The sequence below is a fragment of the Polyodon spathula genome, chromosome 22 (assembly GCF_017654505.1).
Source record: "Polyodon spathula isolate WHYD16114869_AA chromosome 22, ASM1765450v1, whole genome shotgun sequence".
NCBI classification, from domain to species: Eukaryota; Metazoa; Chordata; class Actinopteri; order Acipenseriformes; family Polyodontidae; genus Polyodon; species Polyodon spathula.
The window spans coordinates 11,651,954-11,669,149 of record NC_054555.1 but is presented as its reverse complement, the minus strand read 5'-3'; the positions used below and the strand labels follow the sequence as shown (position 1 = coordinate 11,669,149).

The 17,196-nt window shown below is 36.6% G+C and overlaps 1 protein-coding gene across 1 annotated transcript in view; it reads left to right on the top strand.

Moving 5' to 3' along the window:
* LOC121297123 (teneurin-2-like) overlaps window positions 1-17,196 on the top strand; it is a 483,736-nt gene that overhangs the window by 105,866 nt on the left and 360,674 nt on the right. The window contains exon 2 of the mRNA XM_041223184.1: window positions 2,329-2,613. Coding sequence (XP_041079118.1) covers window positions 2,388-2,613 — 226 coding nt within the window. The 5' untranslated portion in view covers window positions 2,329-2,387. The remainder of the gene's footprint in view (window positions 1-2,328; window positions 2,614-17,196) is intronic.

Sequence of the window (17,196 nt, the reverse complement as noted above, 5' to 3'; positions counted from 1 at the left end):
TTGAGTAACTGTGTTTGTAAGGCTGGTTTATTTTCCTAAATCAAAACTGCATATCAATGCATTTCCTGAAAAGTACAGCAAACACTTTGTGAGGAAAACTGTCATGACTTGTGCATGTAAGAGCTGCCTGTGTTTATACTTGGTTTGGAGAGCTGGTATAATTAATGAGTGAAATATATGGTACTAGAAAAATCTGTAAATTGGGTAAACAAGAGAGAAAAAAACATTAGAGGAGTGTGCAAAAAGGTGTCAGAACAGAAGGGCTTATTTCGCCTCTCCTTCCCATTGTAACACAGCACTTCACCTTGGAAAGAAAAGTGTCTAAGTGTGGCTGCCATAGCGCCCAATTGTGGTGCACTGGGAGATGGCACCTCTCTTTTGCTGCTATATGTTTCCCTTTGTGCAATTATCTTCTTTGACAGCTGAAGGAAATATTTACTGGGTGATAATGACAAAGAGAATAGATTTCCCCCACATGTCATTTTCTATCACTTTTGTATGTGTGCATGTGGGTGTGTGCCTGTTTGAAAACTAATGCTAATTGCCCAATGTGTGCATTTTTAAAGCATGGTTACACAGCTGCAGGGGTCTGTGTTGCTGTAATGAATTTTATTAGTACCCTCTCTCTTGTCTATCTTTGAACAGAGCAGTGGGATGTGAAACCACTTTACTTAAATGCAATTAAATTGATAAGCAATAGAAACTATGGTCAATTATATGATGTAGGGATATACAAAGTGTGGTGCACCTTAAGTACAGATATTTTTCTGTTCGCATCATGCAGATGTGCTGTAATTTGAGTGTCAAACTGATGGTTTACAACATGTCAGATTACCTGTGTTGCAAAGTTTACACAATCCATATATATTCTAATGCCTGGTTTAACAGACCCCAGTTAGTTCTAGTCTTGGACTACTTTACCTAAAATAACATTGGTTAGTCCAGCCAACCAGCTACATTTTTTTTTTCTTCTAAATTGAATTTCTTCATTGAACACAGTTTTTATAATTACAGCTAGTCATACATGATTGACTGACCTCTGTATGATGACACTGTGCTCTAAGAAGTCTTCACTTTCAACACATAATAGTGGCTAGTATAAATCATTCAGTAGAACAGTGTTTTCATCTGTGAGTTCCCTTTGATTAAATACTTGTTTTAAAATGACAGTCACATTCTTATGGAAGTGTAATACATCTAAGTCTCATTGGTGATGTTCATTTAAAATCTGGGCCTGGCGTTACAAATTGGCCATTCATCAAGTCTGTGTCCCTTTAACAGCCAAAGTGATGGTCACTGATGGGAATTTGAGCTAATGAGGACATTCAAATCCTAATTTCATTAAACTTTGCTTGGAAATGTTGATAGAAGATGCCATTCAACATAGAAAGCCATACCATGACCTAGATTTTCACAGCACATGTACTGTTTGTGATTGGCTAAGGCTGATTACTTGGGTAGATTCAATTATAGTAGTCCACCACTAGTTTCAAACAGTAAATAAAAAATTCTGAGGTAAAATAACTAGTTTTAGCTAATGCCTCACCATTGAAGTTATTAATCAAAAAGTGTGTCTAATTCACTTGCTTTCTTGTAATATAATAAATAATAATAATCTTTATTTTTATATAGCCTTTCATAGTAGACCACCATCACAAAACACTTTACAATATAAGAGACTAGGGTGTGTGAACTATACATCAGCTGCAGAGTGACTTACAAGAACATTTCACCCAAAAGACGGAGCACAAGGAGGTTAAATGACTTGCTCAGGGTCATACAGTGAGTCAATGGCTGAGCTGGGATTTGAACCGGGGACCTCCTTTAATCACTGGACACAGCCTCCTATATAGCTTTCCATTTGATGAACATATGGCTACTCATTTCTAATGAGATACGTTTGAGACACCTGTAACTCAAAAATAAACTCCTGTAGAAACAGACAAGAATTCTACAAAACTGTGTTTGTGTGAACCCTAGCACTTTACTACATTCTAGGGATGGAAGTCATGGTAGCCTTGTTTCATTATACTAACACATCTCAGTGAGCTTAACTTCATTAATCTTTGAAATTAAGAGCTAACGCCAATTATATACTTGTAATGACCGCTATGGGGGATTTTGATCCTATTATGTGCTCTACTCTCTATCTGATTGGCTGTGACAATTTGTGAGGTTTTACAATCTATAATAATAATACATGCATATCCAACAAGGGCGATGTGAATATTTTGGCACACAAAGTTTCCACAAAACAATATGAGTTCAACTCATCTGCGTTGGAAGCTACATTCAAGTTTTCTTCCTTTTGATTCTGTTGTCCTATAGGTTGACATATATCCCAAAGATATCCGAGGGTTTATTGTAGATCCCAACTGGAAGAAGCGATGGATATGAAGGATCGAAGGCACCGCTCCCTGACTCGAGGCCGGTGTGGAAAGGAATTCCACTACACCAGCTCCTCCCTGGACAGTGAGGACTGCCGAGTGCCGACGCAGAAATCCTACAGCTCCAGCGAGACACTCAAGGCGTACGACCACGACTCCAGACTGCACTATGGGAGCCGCGTTGCTGACCTTGTGCATAGGGAATCAGACGAGTTCTCCAGGCAAGGTCAGTCGAAACACTGGAATATCCTCTTTACTTCAGAACCCTTTTTATTTGTATTCTTTATTCAAGCCTGGTATCTATTGCTAGGTAATATTTGTCAAAGATTTAAAACAATAAAAAAAGTTATTTGCTGATTGCACTGTGTCTGACTTCAAAAGAAGCAGTCACTGTGCCATTAATTTTACCAAGCACGAAGAACATGAGATAATCACACCCCCTGGAGATGTTTTAATGTTCTTAGGCAATTTAAAAATATATTATTATTATTAAAAAATATAATTTTCATGCTTTGTTTCATTTTTCTCAATGTGTAACTGTGCCTCAATGCATTGAGAAAGTTTTTCTTTTAAATATAATGACATCATAGTACTCTTTCGTTGCTTGTGCTGTGGGGGAGAAACTCAGGCTGCTGCCGAGAAAATACATTTTACCATTCATCTTTCAATCTTTCTTGTACATTATCCACGGAGCATTAAGTAGTTAAAACATTGTTATACTAAAACAATAAGAGATTGATCATTTTGAATGGAGTCCCATTTTTGCTGAATAGAAAATTAATTTATTTAATACAGTATGCATATATATATATATATATATATATATATATATATATATATATATATATATATATATATATATTATATTATTACTTGCAGTCACACAAAGTCATCAGTGTTCAGATGACAAACACTCCTGTCCTGTGTCAGTTTAGTGCCGCTGTGTTTAATTCAGCCTGATTCAGGTGCATGGTGATTTCGATATAATTTTATTTGCAAACCTTTCGGAAAACCAGAAAACAATTTTCTGCAACGCCAAAACATACAGATACCTAGGACACTAGTGGAGGTATAGTGGAAGCATTGTTTTAAATGACATTAATTTGTAATAGTTCATAGAATTTTAGTCAATTGTTAAGTTTGTGTGATGGGGTGGTAGCCTGTGTCCCCCAGTGATGAATCTAGCCCTTCTGCATATAATGTTGCTAGACAATCGAAGTGCTGCCTCAAACCAAGCAGTTGCATGCATCTTATAATTGCAGAATAACAGATTACAGAATCTGAATGGACGTGAATAGCAGTGAGTGTACACTTGTCATGCATTATTAGTTTCACAGTGTTTTTATAAAGCAAGAGTCTTTTGATAATCACAAAAAAAGAGAATATAGAGATATTTATAGAATTCTCCAGTTCCACTGAGATTGAGTAGTACCACAGAACAAGAAAATAAATTGAGTCATAAAGCTGCATTTGTTCTTTGCATCCACCACTAATGAAATAATTTACAGTGAGTAGGTTGAGATAGCTGTGGGCATGCACTGATGTCAAGGAAATTCATGGTTAAATTAATTTTAATGTAAGCATTTCCAGATATTTAATTCAAACTCTTGTCTGTGTGTCATGCTGTGGGGATAGGGTTGTTAACACCGATTCCAGAACATTCTGAACCAGATCTACTTCAAAGCTGATTAGATAAGACACAGGCCACAAACTATTAACACTTTGAAGCTCTCCTTCCAAAATTCTATCTGATTGTCTGGCCTCCTAAGGTGTCATAAAACTTACCAAGGAAAGCTATGGTAACGATGCAGTTGTACCATTATTGTGTTAAAAGTTAGTTAAAATGCTTTAAGAATAATTTTTAATTACATAACTTGTAGACACAAGTTTAATAGTTATTTTAACTACGTTTTAAAAGAATATTATAAACGAATAACTATTTTTGAACATTATCCTTTGATTGTAATATGATATGTTTTATATGCTTGTAATTGTAATTTTGTATAGACAATAAAACTGAAATATATATGCTTCTCTAATGAATGTAACTAAAGTTATATTGAATAGGAGGTTTAACTGCTAAATCTAAAATCCTTTGATAACGAAATAGGCGGATACATTCCATTTCTAACACACCCTTTTTGTGTGACTATCTATCAAATACTGTGAACCAATGAAGGACCGACAAAGACTTGTTTACAGTACAAGGAAAAACCTATACATCGTGTTATTTAATCTCAAAACAAGGATTTTCACTCTCTCTGGACTCTCTGGGCTCTCTCTGGATTCTCGCTGGATTTGTGCTTTCTTCAAAACATCTCATCGCTCTCAAGTCATCAAACTCTGAAGTTCTTCAACGAAGACACAATGATGTAATCTTCAAAGCTGTCCCAGAGAAGATAGGCTCCCTCTGGAATGACACGAGCTTTTGCATACAGACTACACGGAGATAATGCGCAATGCTGCTGCACAACTAACTTCTACAGAGAGGACGACCATGTCAAGAAGACTGTTTTAAACATTGCACCAACAGAATAAGTATCAAACTTATATTGTGCGTTTACAGATAACTGAACTAAAGCCATGCTTTTGATATTGTCACAATATGTATTAAGTAACTAAGTAATATTAAATAACTATTAAGACTGCTTCACTAATGCAGAACTCTATGACCAGAGAGCACATCAAGGATTAATTATGAACATTAAACAATGCATTACTTTTCCTTTAATGTTTTATTTTGTTTCTTTTTTATACATGTTTTTAACTATGAAGCCTAACCTTTATTCTTCTTCCTTTGAGAATATGAATAAATTACTGGATTGTTAGGTTTCTTTTTGTCTTATACCAAATATACATTTATGATTGATTTGAAATACTTAAACATACATAATATTAATTGTTTTTTTGTTTTTTTTTTCATCATGAATCTAGGGATAATTAAGCCAGAATCGCTAGTTCTTATTGAGGTATTGTGTTTATTATGGTTAATAATTACATTATGAGCTCTAATGGGTATTTTCTTTAGTGGTAATTGGAGAGGACATAGTTGTGACTTAAATACTAGATATACAACATAAATATGCACGACACTGAGTTGTTAGCCAGACCCCTACACTGAGACACACAATGTGTTCCTTTGCATTCAAACCAGTGCTCTGATCAACCAGTGGAGATTTAGATTTAATAAAAGATTAGTCACATGAATTAGTTACGTTTGGTTTAAAATGTTATTAGCTCATTTAACCTGGCATTTTGGTTGATCGTGAGGTCTGTTCATTAAATTATGTAATACCTGTTGTAGACATTAGCACAGCTTATTCAATCCTGTTAGAACAAGATAGAATGAATGCAAGAGCATTCATTATCATATTCAAGAGATGTTGTCCATGGTAACCTATTATTCCATGGCATGGGCTCTCTAGTGTGTTTTTAATATCCTTGGCATAAGATTTGTATGTTAATAACATACGGTATTGTGTTATATGGAAGTGTCATCACACCTGTATATAATAAACACATCTTATAAAATGTGTGATTTATGATTTAATTAATCCTGGAATAAATAAATACATTTTAAGCAATTAAAAGCCTCCATTTAAATTGTGTGTTTATTACTATTACTGTTTTCTATGGAGCCGATCAGATAGGTAAGGATCTGTTCTGTGTGTGTGTGTGTGTGTCTGTGTGTGTGTGTGTGTAATTAATCATAGTTAACTGCCGCAATTTAATGCATTAATTTCTTGGAGATTACTTTTTTAACAAGCGTTAATCACACTCCTGTCTCTTGACCCTCTTAGCATACCGTAACTCATTCCCTGCGTTACCATTTTAATATACTTGAGTGCAGTCATTGTTTGCATAGAAATTCATATAACTGCATTATGGAGAAAAGTAGTATAAGTTAAGAACTTGTTGTGAATGGGAAATTTATTAAAAAAATAAAAAAAATCAAAATTTCAAATTTAAAACTTTCAGTATCACAATCGTAAGGTACATCTAATCTGAAGCACTCACTTCAACAAATGAAACCCGTCAGTTTCGACACTTTTAGAAATTCAGGATTGCTGCAAGCCCATGAATCAAGCTAAGTATGCTTATTCATCCAGAGGAAAGTATACCTGAACTTTGACCCATTCGAGTTCTCAAGATCATCACTCGTTTTCAGTCACTCGACAACACCTACAGTCTCTTTTTCAGTCACTCGACAGCACCTACAGTACAGAAATGTTCAAATGATCAACAAAATGAGAATCCGTTAAAACAAAAGGATATATAAAGCTGGTACATTCATATCTCAGAGAAATGGATAACGACATAGAACGTTGTACAGCACTGAAACACTACGTTTAAAAAAAAAAAAAAAAACTACTGCTGGGCCTCATTTTCTTTCATATTAGCATCACAAGGGTATCCATGTATTATAAAAAAAAAAAAAAAATTGATGGGCCTCTTCAGTGAGTTACAGGAAAACAATTCCAGCTCGGGTTTCTGTGACAGTTTATAATCCACTCGACCTTCGGTCTCGTCATTTATGATGTCACAGAAACCCTAGATTAAATTATTTTCCTGTAACTCACTGAAGCCCATCTATTATTCTAGAAATATATAAAATCTCTAGTAATTAATTCTTCAGCTACAGCTGATGTAATATACAGTGGTTTGCAGAAGTATTCACCCCATTGTAAAGTTTTCACATTTTCTTGGCACCTGCGTGTACTCCACAATGCTTTCAAATTAGACTTTACATGTAGAATCTACACAAACTACTCCACATCAATAAAGTTAAAAAATGCATATAGAATATAAATAAGTAAGATTTACAGAGAAAAACAGATTAATCTCAGTTAAGTATTCAATCCCTTTGCTGCTGCAGCACTAAATCAGCTCAGGTGCAAATGATTTGTTTGAGTGTCACAAAATTAGTGAAATGGTTTCAGCCTGTGTGTACTCAAAGTGGTTTAACTTGTAGGTAATTTCCCTTAGGTATATAAAGACTTTCAAGCTGCAACTCACATAGCGATCCAACAAAGCAACAACGAAGACCAAGGAGCTTTCAAAACAAGTCAGGGATAAAGTGGTAGAGAGGCACAGAGCTGGAGAAGGGTACAGGAAAATTTCAGGCACTGATTATCCCTCTCAGCACAGTGAAGTCCATCATTAAGCCTTTGCGGTCCGATATCATCAAAAAGATGTCAAGCACAGGTCCCTAGTCGTTTTTCTCTGGAAAAAAACGAGAAAATCTTTCAATGGCCAGGTGAGCCGAAAGAAGCCGAAAAAAGGGGCGGATTTGAACATTGTACATAGTCCCTGCACCACAGAAATAACACAAACATAAACAAAGAAGATAGCTACTTCCGCATCCAGTGCTCAAAGAATATTAGACTTATGCAGAGCTTTTTGAGATGTTATAGTAATAAAATAATGACTTGGATTGCGTTATTGAGGAGTTTGGTGATAAAACAAGTGGTCATGAGATGATTTAGCAGTATGCATGAGTATGAAGAGGTATATGATAAATACAGGGGGTGGGGCTTGGCTTGAAGTGTCCTGTGAAAAAAAAAAAAACACTTTTAAACAGTGTGGAAAATAAACAGCACGTGTGAAAATAAACTGGACCTGATAATCCTGACAGACGCTCAATAAATGGACTGCTAAGGGTTAAGAAGTGGAAGATATCTCATACCACCTAGACAATACCCAGGTCAGGTCTCCCTCCTCAACTGAGCAGCCGGGCAAGCAGGAAACTGGTTTGGGATGTCACTCTGAAGCCAACAATGACTTTAAGAGATCTGCAAAGTTTTGTGTCTGAGATGGGAGTCAGTGTTCACACATCAACAATAAGCTGGTCCGTACACAAAGCTGGCCTGTATGGACAGGTGGTAAGAAAGAAGCCATTAGTCAAAAGGCTGCATCTTAAAGCATTTATTGAGTTTGCAAAAAAGCATGTAGATAATACTGCAGACATGTGGAAAACGGTTTTGTGGTCAAACAAGACACAAATTGAACTTTTCAGTTTAAATTTCCTAGCGTTACATCTGGCACAAGCCCAACACTGCACATCACCCAGTCAACACCATCACAACTGTCAAGCATGGTGGTGGCAGCATTATGTTATGGGATGCATCTCTTCAGCAGGGACTGGGAAGCTTGTCAGGATAGAGGGGAGAATGTTTGAGTCAGCCAAGACTCTGAAACTGGGGAGTAAATTTACATTTCAGCAGGATAATGGCCAGAAGCACAAAGCCAAAGCCACACTGGAGTGGTTGAAAAAGAAGAGAATTAATGTTCTTGAGTGGCCTAGTCAAAGTCCTGACTTGAATCCAATCGAAGATTTATGGCTATACAAAGATTGCAGTCCATCGGCAATCCCCAAGAAACTTATCAGAACTGGAACAATTTGCCTGTGAAGAATGGGCAAAATTTCCACATCCCACTGTGCAGGGCTAGTAGAGACCTATCCAAAAAGACTCATAGCAGTAATTGCTGCAAAAGGTGCTTCTATCAAGTACTGACTTAAAGGGCTGAATACTTATGCAACCAGTAAATTTCATTTTGTACATTTTCTTTGCAAGTTTTGCTGACATTTAACCTCTTCCTCCTCCTCATATAACAATGTTCATTTTAACCACCGCAGCTTTGAATAAAAGAAGTTTGTTTGAAAAACTGTGCATACATTATTTGTAATTCAACAAAATGTGACAGTATTGGTAGGGGGTGAATACTGCAAACCACTGTATATATAGGCGCATATAATATATATATATATATATATATATATATATATATATATATATATATATATATATATAATATATATAGACACTGAGTGTACAAAACATTAGGAACACCTGCTCTTTCCATGAAATAGAAGAAAGCTATAATCCCTTATTGATGTAACCTGTTAAATCCACTTCAATCAGTGTAGATGAAGGGGGATTTTTAAGCCTTGACACAACTGAGACATGGATTGTGTATGTGTGCCATTCAGAGGGTAAATGAGCAAGACAAAAGATTTAAGTGCCTTTGAACTGGGTATGGTAGTAGGTGCCAGGCGCGTTGGTTTGAGTGTGTCAAGAACTGCAATGCTGCTGGGATTTTCACGCTCAACTGTTTCCCGTGTGTATCAAGAATGGTCCACCACCCAAAGGACATTCAGCCAACGGCAGGCCAGTTGTCGAAAACGGCTCATTGATGAAAGAGGCCAACGGAGGCTGGCACGAATTGTGCAGAGCAACAGACGGGCTATAGTTAGTCAACTGACAGTCCAGTACAACATTAGTGCCGAAAGACCCATAAAAGAATGCACAACTCGTCATACCTTGACAAAAATGGAGTATGGCAGCCAGCTAGCATTCCACTTCTTTCAGCAAAACACAACAAACTGCGGTTGTAGTAGGCAAAGGAATGAAAACTGGACACTGGAAGATTGGAAAAACATTGCCTGGTCTTATGAATCCCGGTTCCTGCTGTTTCACGCTGATGGGAGGACTAGGGTATGGAAAGAAAACCACATGAGTACATACATCCATCATGCCGCGTGTCAACATTGCAGGCTGGTGGTCGTGGTGTGATGGTGTGAGGTGTGTTTTCATGGCACACATTGGGCAAATTGATAAAAGTAGAGCAAAGTTTGAATGCCACAGGATATCTGAACATCATTGCCAATCAGGTGCATCCCTTCCTGGCAGCAGTGTATCCATCTGCTAATGGATTTTTTCAGCAGGATAATGCCCCATGTCACAAGGCTAGGATTGTCCAAGAATGGTTAAGCTGAATTCAGCTTACTGCAGTGGCCTTCCCAGTCACCAGATCTCAGTCCAGTTGAGCATCTGTGGGATAAGATCGAATGAGCTATTTGGAGTAGAGATCCACTACCAGCCAACTTGACACAACTGTGGGAAGCATTGGAGTCAACATGGGCCAGCTTCCCTGTGGAATGCTTTCGACACCTTGTACAGTCCATGCCCCGACAAATTGAGGCTGTTCTGAAGGAAAAGAAGGTGCAACTCAATATTAGGAAGGTGTTCCTAATGTTTTGTACACTCAGTGTGTGTGTATATATATATATATATATATATATATATATATATATATATATATATATATATATATATATATATATATATATATATATAATATATATACAAAATGAAAAAGGTCAACTTCAAAACAGTTATACTCCACAGCATTCCGTACAGTAAGAAACTTATACAGAAATTCTTTTTTATTATTTTAGTAGATGCTTTTGTCTAAAGTGACCTACACAGACATCAATAAAACCTTTATCATGCATCACAGCTGTGCTGCAGACAGAGACTGACAATAGGACCTTAGTTTTACATGTCATCTGTAGGATGGAGCACAAGGATGAGGTAATGACTTGCTCAGGGTCACACACAGTGCGTCATTGGCTGAGCTGGAACCTGGAACCTCTTGGTAACAAACCCCTATCTTTAACCACTTCGCATCGCAATAAAAAGAAATCGCAAATCAAGTCTTCAGAGGATAATTAAATGTCATTAAAGTAATAAAATGTCACTATGAATACAAATAAATGTCACTCTTTGCTCTTGAGTGAAACAGGTAATCTAAAAACGCATGTAAGATACAAACTAACAATCAGAAAATACAATAAATAACGTTCATGAAAAAGAAACATTACTGCCATTTACAGGTTTAAAAAAAATTCACAAAACAGAGCAGTGTTTACTCGAAATCCCTTTAAATTACGCTCCCATGTAAGAATTTATCTTGTTTGTGTTATCATCTTAATTTATACATAACTTCAAATAGGACCAAAACACTATAAATTAAAACAAATCGTACAGAAAGTTAACAAAGGTTTCCTCTTTTGTTTTTTCACATTAAGCTATGAACCAAATAAAATATTACCTTAAAAGAGGGCAAAATTTAGCTTTCTCTGTTGATAGGCGGAGAGTAATTTGTTAACAAGTCTCTTCAAGTTCGTCCGTTATGACTGCATGTGTGTGTAGCAGAACAAGATGATTTAGATGCTAATGAGACATTGTTGATCTTAAATTGGTCTTGAGGCATCGCAATCCACTCAAAGGCCTCTGAGCAAGTTTACAGTCTCACACAAAACTCCTTGGCGATTAAAAAATGAATGGGGTTCGGACCCTTCCTCTAATTTCCGTGGGGAGGATTGACTTTTTAGCAACATTGGACCACCAATTTTGTGAATTGATTTTGAACATCACACTACCTCTTCAAAGAATTTCTCACACACATCATTGCTGCGTTTCCTGGAAAGAATATGTCAGGAAGTTTACCCTCTTCTCCACATCAGCTACAGATCATTTTGGACTTTGTATTGCTGTATTAGTTTCCTCCATTGGGCCCATTCAACTAGTAATTGCAATGTATAAAATAAGGAAAATATGTACAAGTATTCAAAAAATCCACTGCTCTTTCCGCAGTTGAGATGTCTTGCCCTGTCCATCTGTTTGATTGTAAAATGATTAAAATCATGCCTCTCTTGGGTGATTCCTTTATCATCACTATTAAGTCCTTCACCAGGTTCAAAATGTCTTGATAAGCAGGCACACATTTAAACGCATCCTAAAATGCCAGATTTGGAGAGTGCGCATTACAATGCACAAACATGGCTCAACCATGGGTTTCTTTTAACATCGGTCTGCAAACCCTGACACGCTGGTAGTCCCATCATAGCATTGTCTACGGCAGACAGACCAACAGAAATCTAGCCTCAGTAACGCATTGTTAAGTACTGAGAAAAGCATCTCTGAATTTGTGCATTCGACTCCGTAAGTCCTGCACAATCTTCAGAGCTCTCTAGTTCATTGTTCACATATCATAGGCATACGCTCATTTGCTTGTGAAAAATCCAGCGTTTCATAAACCACAACAAAAAAAACAAAAAAAACAACTATTTGCTTCTTTCACCTCAGCAACAAGACATCGTGGGCCATGATATCCATAATTTAATTTTGATCATCATGTGACAACCATTTGAGTTTCTTTTCCCTTTGAAGCCACTGCTTCAATGCAATGTTATCTTGACTCTGGAGATTAGTAATTGATGAACTGCATTTTATTTTGTGGCAAAACAACTAAACAAGTGTAAAAGATCCTAAATAAATTATTAGTTTGATAGCTGACCACAGGCTTGGTATTGCAGCCACACGGTTATATGGGTTTATGTTATCAATGACGTAAACCCAGCAGGACGTTATGTTGTTTTCTTTCTGATTTAGTTCCTGATAAGAAGAGTTGCCGCTGTTATTGTTTTCTGTAGAACCTTGATATCCTGTCAGTTAAGCAAAAGTAATGCAAAGCTTGTTTTGTTAATGTTGCCTTTATTATGGAAACCAGAGACCAGTGCTTACAACTGCATTTTCATAGTTTCTACATTCTTTAAATTCTCAAACTAATAATCGAACTTGGGTAGCAAAAAGAGGTCCGGTTCCGGTCGGGTAATTTAAAACCCAACAGGTTCCCGTGCTGACCTCTTTTTAAAAAAAAAAAAATATATATATATATATATATATATATATATATATATATATATATATATATATATATATATATATATATATATAAATTTTTTTTTTCACTTATCTACACACCATACTCCACTCTGTTAAGGTAAAAAAAAAAAAGATATATTAAAAATACAAAACTGTTGAAAGATCATAATTGGATTGGTTTTACAAAACTGTTCAAGCTCTGTCAAGTTCCTTGGGGAATGTTGATGGACAGCAATCTTCAAGTAATGCCACAAATTTAGGATTGGATTTAGGCCGGGGCTCTGACTGGGCCACTCAAGGACGTTTACCTTTTTCTTCCTTAGCCACTCCAGTGTAGCTTTGGCTGTGTGCTTTGGGTCATTGTCATGCTGAAAGGTGAACTTCTGTCCAGTTTCAGCTTTCTTGCAGAGGGCAGCAGGTTTTCCTTAAAGACGTCTCTGTACTTTTTAGTTTTATTAGATCAAAAAACTTTTTGCTACATGGCTACAGAATCTCCTGAGTGCTTTTTATTTTTTTTTTTGCATACTTCAAGCGGGATTCAAGGTGGGCTTTCTTGAGTAATGGCTTCCTTCTTGCCACCCTACCATACAGGCTAGATTTGTGGAGGGCTTGGGATATTGTTGTTACATGCACACTTTGACCAGTCAAAGGTCTTGCAAAGTTGTCATTGACCTCTTGGTAGCCTCTCTGATCAGTCTCCTTCTTGCTCGGTCATCCAGCTTGGAGGGACGGCCTGATCTAGGCAGGGTCTTGGTGCCATACACCTTCCACTTCTTAATAATCGTCTTGACTGTGCCCCAAGGCCTGTAGTTTCTCAGCAGAGGGAATCTACAGGAACTGCTTACATTTATCCTGAAATCAAGTGAATCACTACAATTTAACACAGGTGTAGGCCACTTAACTTGGTGTGTGATTTTGAAGCCGATTGGTTACACCTGAGCTAATTTAGCATTGCTATTGCAAGGGAGTGGACACTTATCCAACCAAGCTATTTCAGTTTTTATCTTTAATTAATTTTCTACAAATTACTGGAATATCTTTTTCACTTAGAAATTGTGGGGTAGGATGTATAGATAAATGAAAATAAAACAATTTGAATGCATTTTAATTCCAAGGTATAAGGCAACAAAAGGTGAAAATTTTAAAAGGGAGTGTAGACTTTGTATAGGCACTGCATATATATATATATATATATATATATATATATATATATATATATATATATATATATATATATATATTTCATAACCAGGCAGGTGGTCCAAAATCCCAAGGGGTAAACATATTGTACAAAAAATGTTTGTGTGTAGAGATGGAATACAGCCGAAACTAAATCATAATCTGGCACCATCTGTTTCCAGATTGTAATCTAAATTCGCAGTCCTCATCATTCCCTTTTATTAATCACTGCAGTACTGCGGTTGTCTTATTGGTTTATTTTGCAAAAAGTAGTCTTTAGGAAGTGGGGGATAAAATAGCTGATGGATGCACCAACTATACACCCCTCTGGGATTTAAGTGTATTGCCTAATTAGTTGTTTAATTGACCAAGATGATAAATATGACACTCTATGGATTAGAGTTGTAGTGTAGTCAACCGATCACAAAACAGAGTGACACAAAGTGATGTAATCAATACAGTAGAAATGTCTGTAGTCGTAGCTTGTATTCAGCAAGGTTAATTAACAAATGCAGAAACAGATACACCAGTATCACTTATAATAAGTGAGTCTAGTTGCTGAGAAATCTACCTCCTGCTGAGTTAGTTTATGATATCCACTGGCGTGTTGACAGAAAAGATATCTGTGTATAATGAACACGTATAAAGCTCAGCAGCAAACAGTGTGCCCCACTTTAAATGCATATATTTGTTCTGGCCATTGCTTCTAGAAGGAAAAATGATTAATTTGCAGATGCAATATTAAATCCCAGATTCAAAAAGTATTTTGGTTCTGGTTCCACTGAAGGTTAATTTTGAACTGAATTTGTTTGTCAATGGTTTTGGTGCGGGAGGGCTGAGAGTTCATACTGCAACAGTAAGTTATTGAGAGCAGAAATGGCCTTTATTCTCTGTCTGATATGGAAACCCTGAGTTCATGTCTTAGTTTTGTTCCAAGATTTTCTAACACTGTGGGGTCTCGCTTCCTGATTACAATGGCAAATAATACAAACCCCCATGAGACTTGAAAATCTGCTTCATTGTGGACCCTTTCCACTGTATATTTAATGATATTAAGGGAGTTGATACCTAACTCCAAGGAAACTATATAAATGTTAATATTTACATCAGCCATTGTTAAGCTAATTAAAATACCTTTTTATTGTTTTTTCTTACTATTTTAAAATAAATACTTTAAGAGATTCACAAAGCTTTTTATTCCAAATTCTTCCTGTCCCTCACTGTGGATGCATATCTCCAGAAAGTGATCCCAGGCAAGTGATAACGTGAACACAAGCGGTCGTAAGAATGGCACAGTTTAGAGCTTTGCATATATTATTTAGATTAAGTTACTGAGTGTATCATGCTGTGGGATTATATCTGTCTGCTACACTTACACTTCTAAGTTCATTATGATGAGGACATTCTTTAGGAAAGTTAATAAGAGTATCATAATCTCTAGGTGCATAGAGGCACTCTTTTTGTCTGTCTTTCTCTGCTTCCTTATATCACACTCATTTTACATATCTCTAAGAAGCACTTATTCAGTTGTGATGAAACGGTCTAATCATAAGCTATGGACTGTATCCAAATATGAGTAATATTAAGGCATCTGTCCTTCACAATTGCAATTTCCATACGGTACCTTGGCAAAGTGGTTTGCAGTGCGCAGGTGTAGGGGTGATGCAAAGCTCAAGACAAAAACAAAGTATTGGTGAAATGATGGTTTATGTATTTGTAATCCACAGTCTGCTGACAACAGTAAATGTGTATTGCTCTGTTTAGTCCCGACCGTGGACAAACGGGGAAAAAAAAAAAACAGAAACTCAACGAGAAGAAGTAAACGAGATAGAGAGAGAGAGAGAGAGAGCAGGGAATCCTTGGGCAGACCCCAATAGTGTGCCAGGTAGCTGAGGAAATAGCAGGGTAGGACAGAGACCCGGGCTGTGTGGGTAGCGACAGCTGGGATGACGCTGCTGAGTGCAGCACCTTTTATTTTTAGGTTGATTACTATGTTATATGTTCCCTTTTTCTGCCGCCTTTTGTTTTGATTATTCTTTTGAGCACCTGCGAGTACGACCAGACCTGAACTGTTTACCGCCTTCGGTATTTCTGTGGTTCTGTTTATCATAGTTGGTAGGCAGGCCATAGACAACAGCACCCTCTGCGGGCTAAACATAAAAACACAGAAAAGATAATAAATAAATAAAACTGGGCAACTTTGTGGTGTTCCAATTACACTTCTCTGTCTCCTGTGTCTTTGAATTCCCCACCCTTCCACACCGTCCAATAACAACAAACAAGTATTTATAGACACAACAAAACAAATAAAACACTCACAATAACAATACACGTTCTCCCTCTGGTTCAGCATTAACCCTAACAAAGGAACAGATCACCTCACTACCTCCCCTTATATACCGTCAATCACGGCCCCTTGGTTAATGATTGCAACCGCTACTCCAATCCACGGCTGCCACATTGTTTACCTTCCGGGTCGAAATTCGTTTACCTTCTGTGGGAGTGAATTCAACTGAAATGTTTGTGAGCAAAGTTGTTGTTTATTTAAAATGAAACAAAGATTGAAAATATAATACCAAATTCTTCAAGGGCTGTCATTTATCTAGTTATGAAACTTCTTAAGCAGGAATTGAAAGTGTGATTTAAATCCTTTAGTACATTCTTGGATTACATTTGTCTTGTATTTTCTTAGCGAGAAAGAACATTAAGCTTCCTTATTTTAGTTTTTCTTTTTTGAATACAGTATCTTGAATTAGCTGCCCTAGTCACAAATCCTTGTTTATTTCACGCTCTGTTCATGTATCATTGTGAATCTTCACTGAAGAAGATCAAAGTAACAACAAAGCATGCTGATGGGTATTAAAAATAAATGAAGTAAAGATTAAATGCATTATATGCAGTAAGCAGCTGCTTAGAAATGACTGCTTCCTTTCAGATCAGAAGGGCAATCAATATGAGAATTAGTTAAGAGTCTCTGAAGACTCTTATCCTTACTTTCTCAATTAGCTACTTCCTAATTTAGAAAAAAAAAGGTATAACTTATGGGAGAAATGTAGATTAACACCTTATTATGTAACCATGCCAATGAGATCTTGGTTTTTAAAACAGTTTAAGTGCAA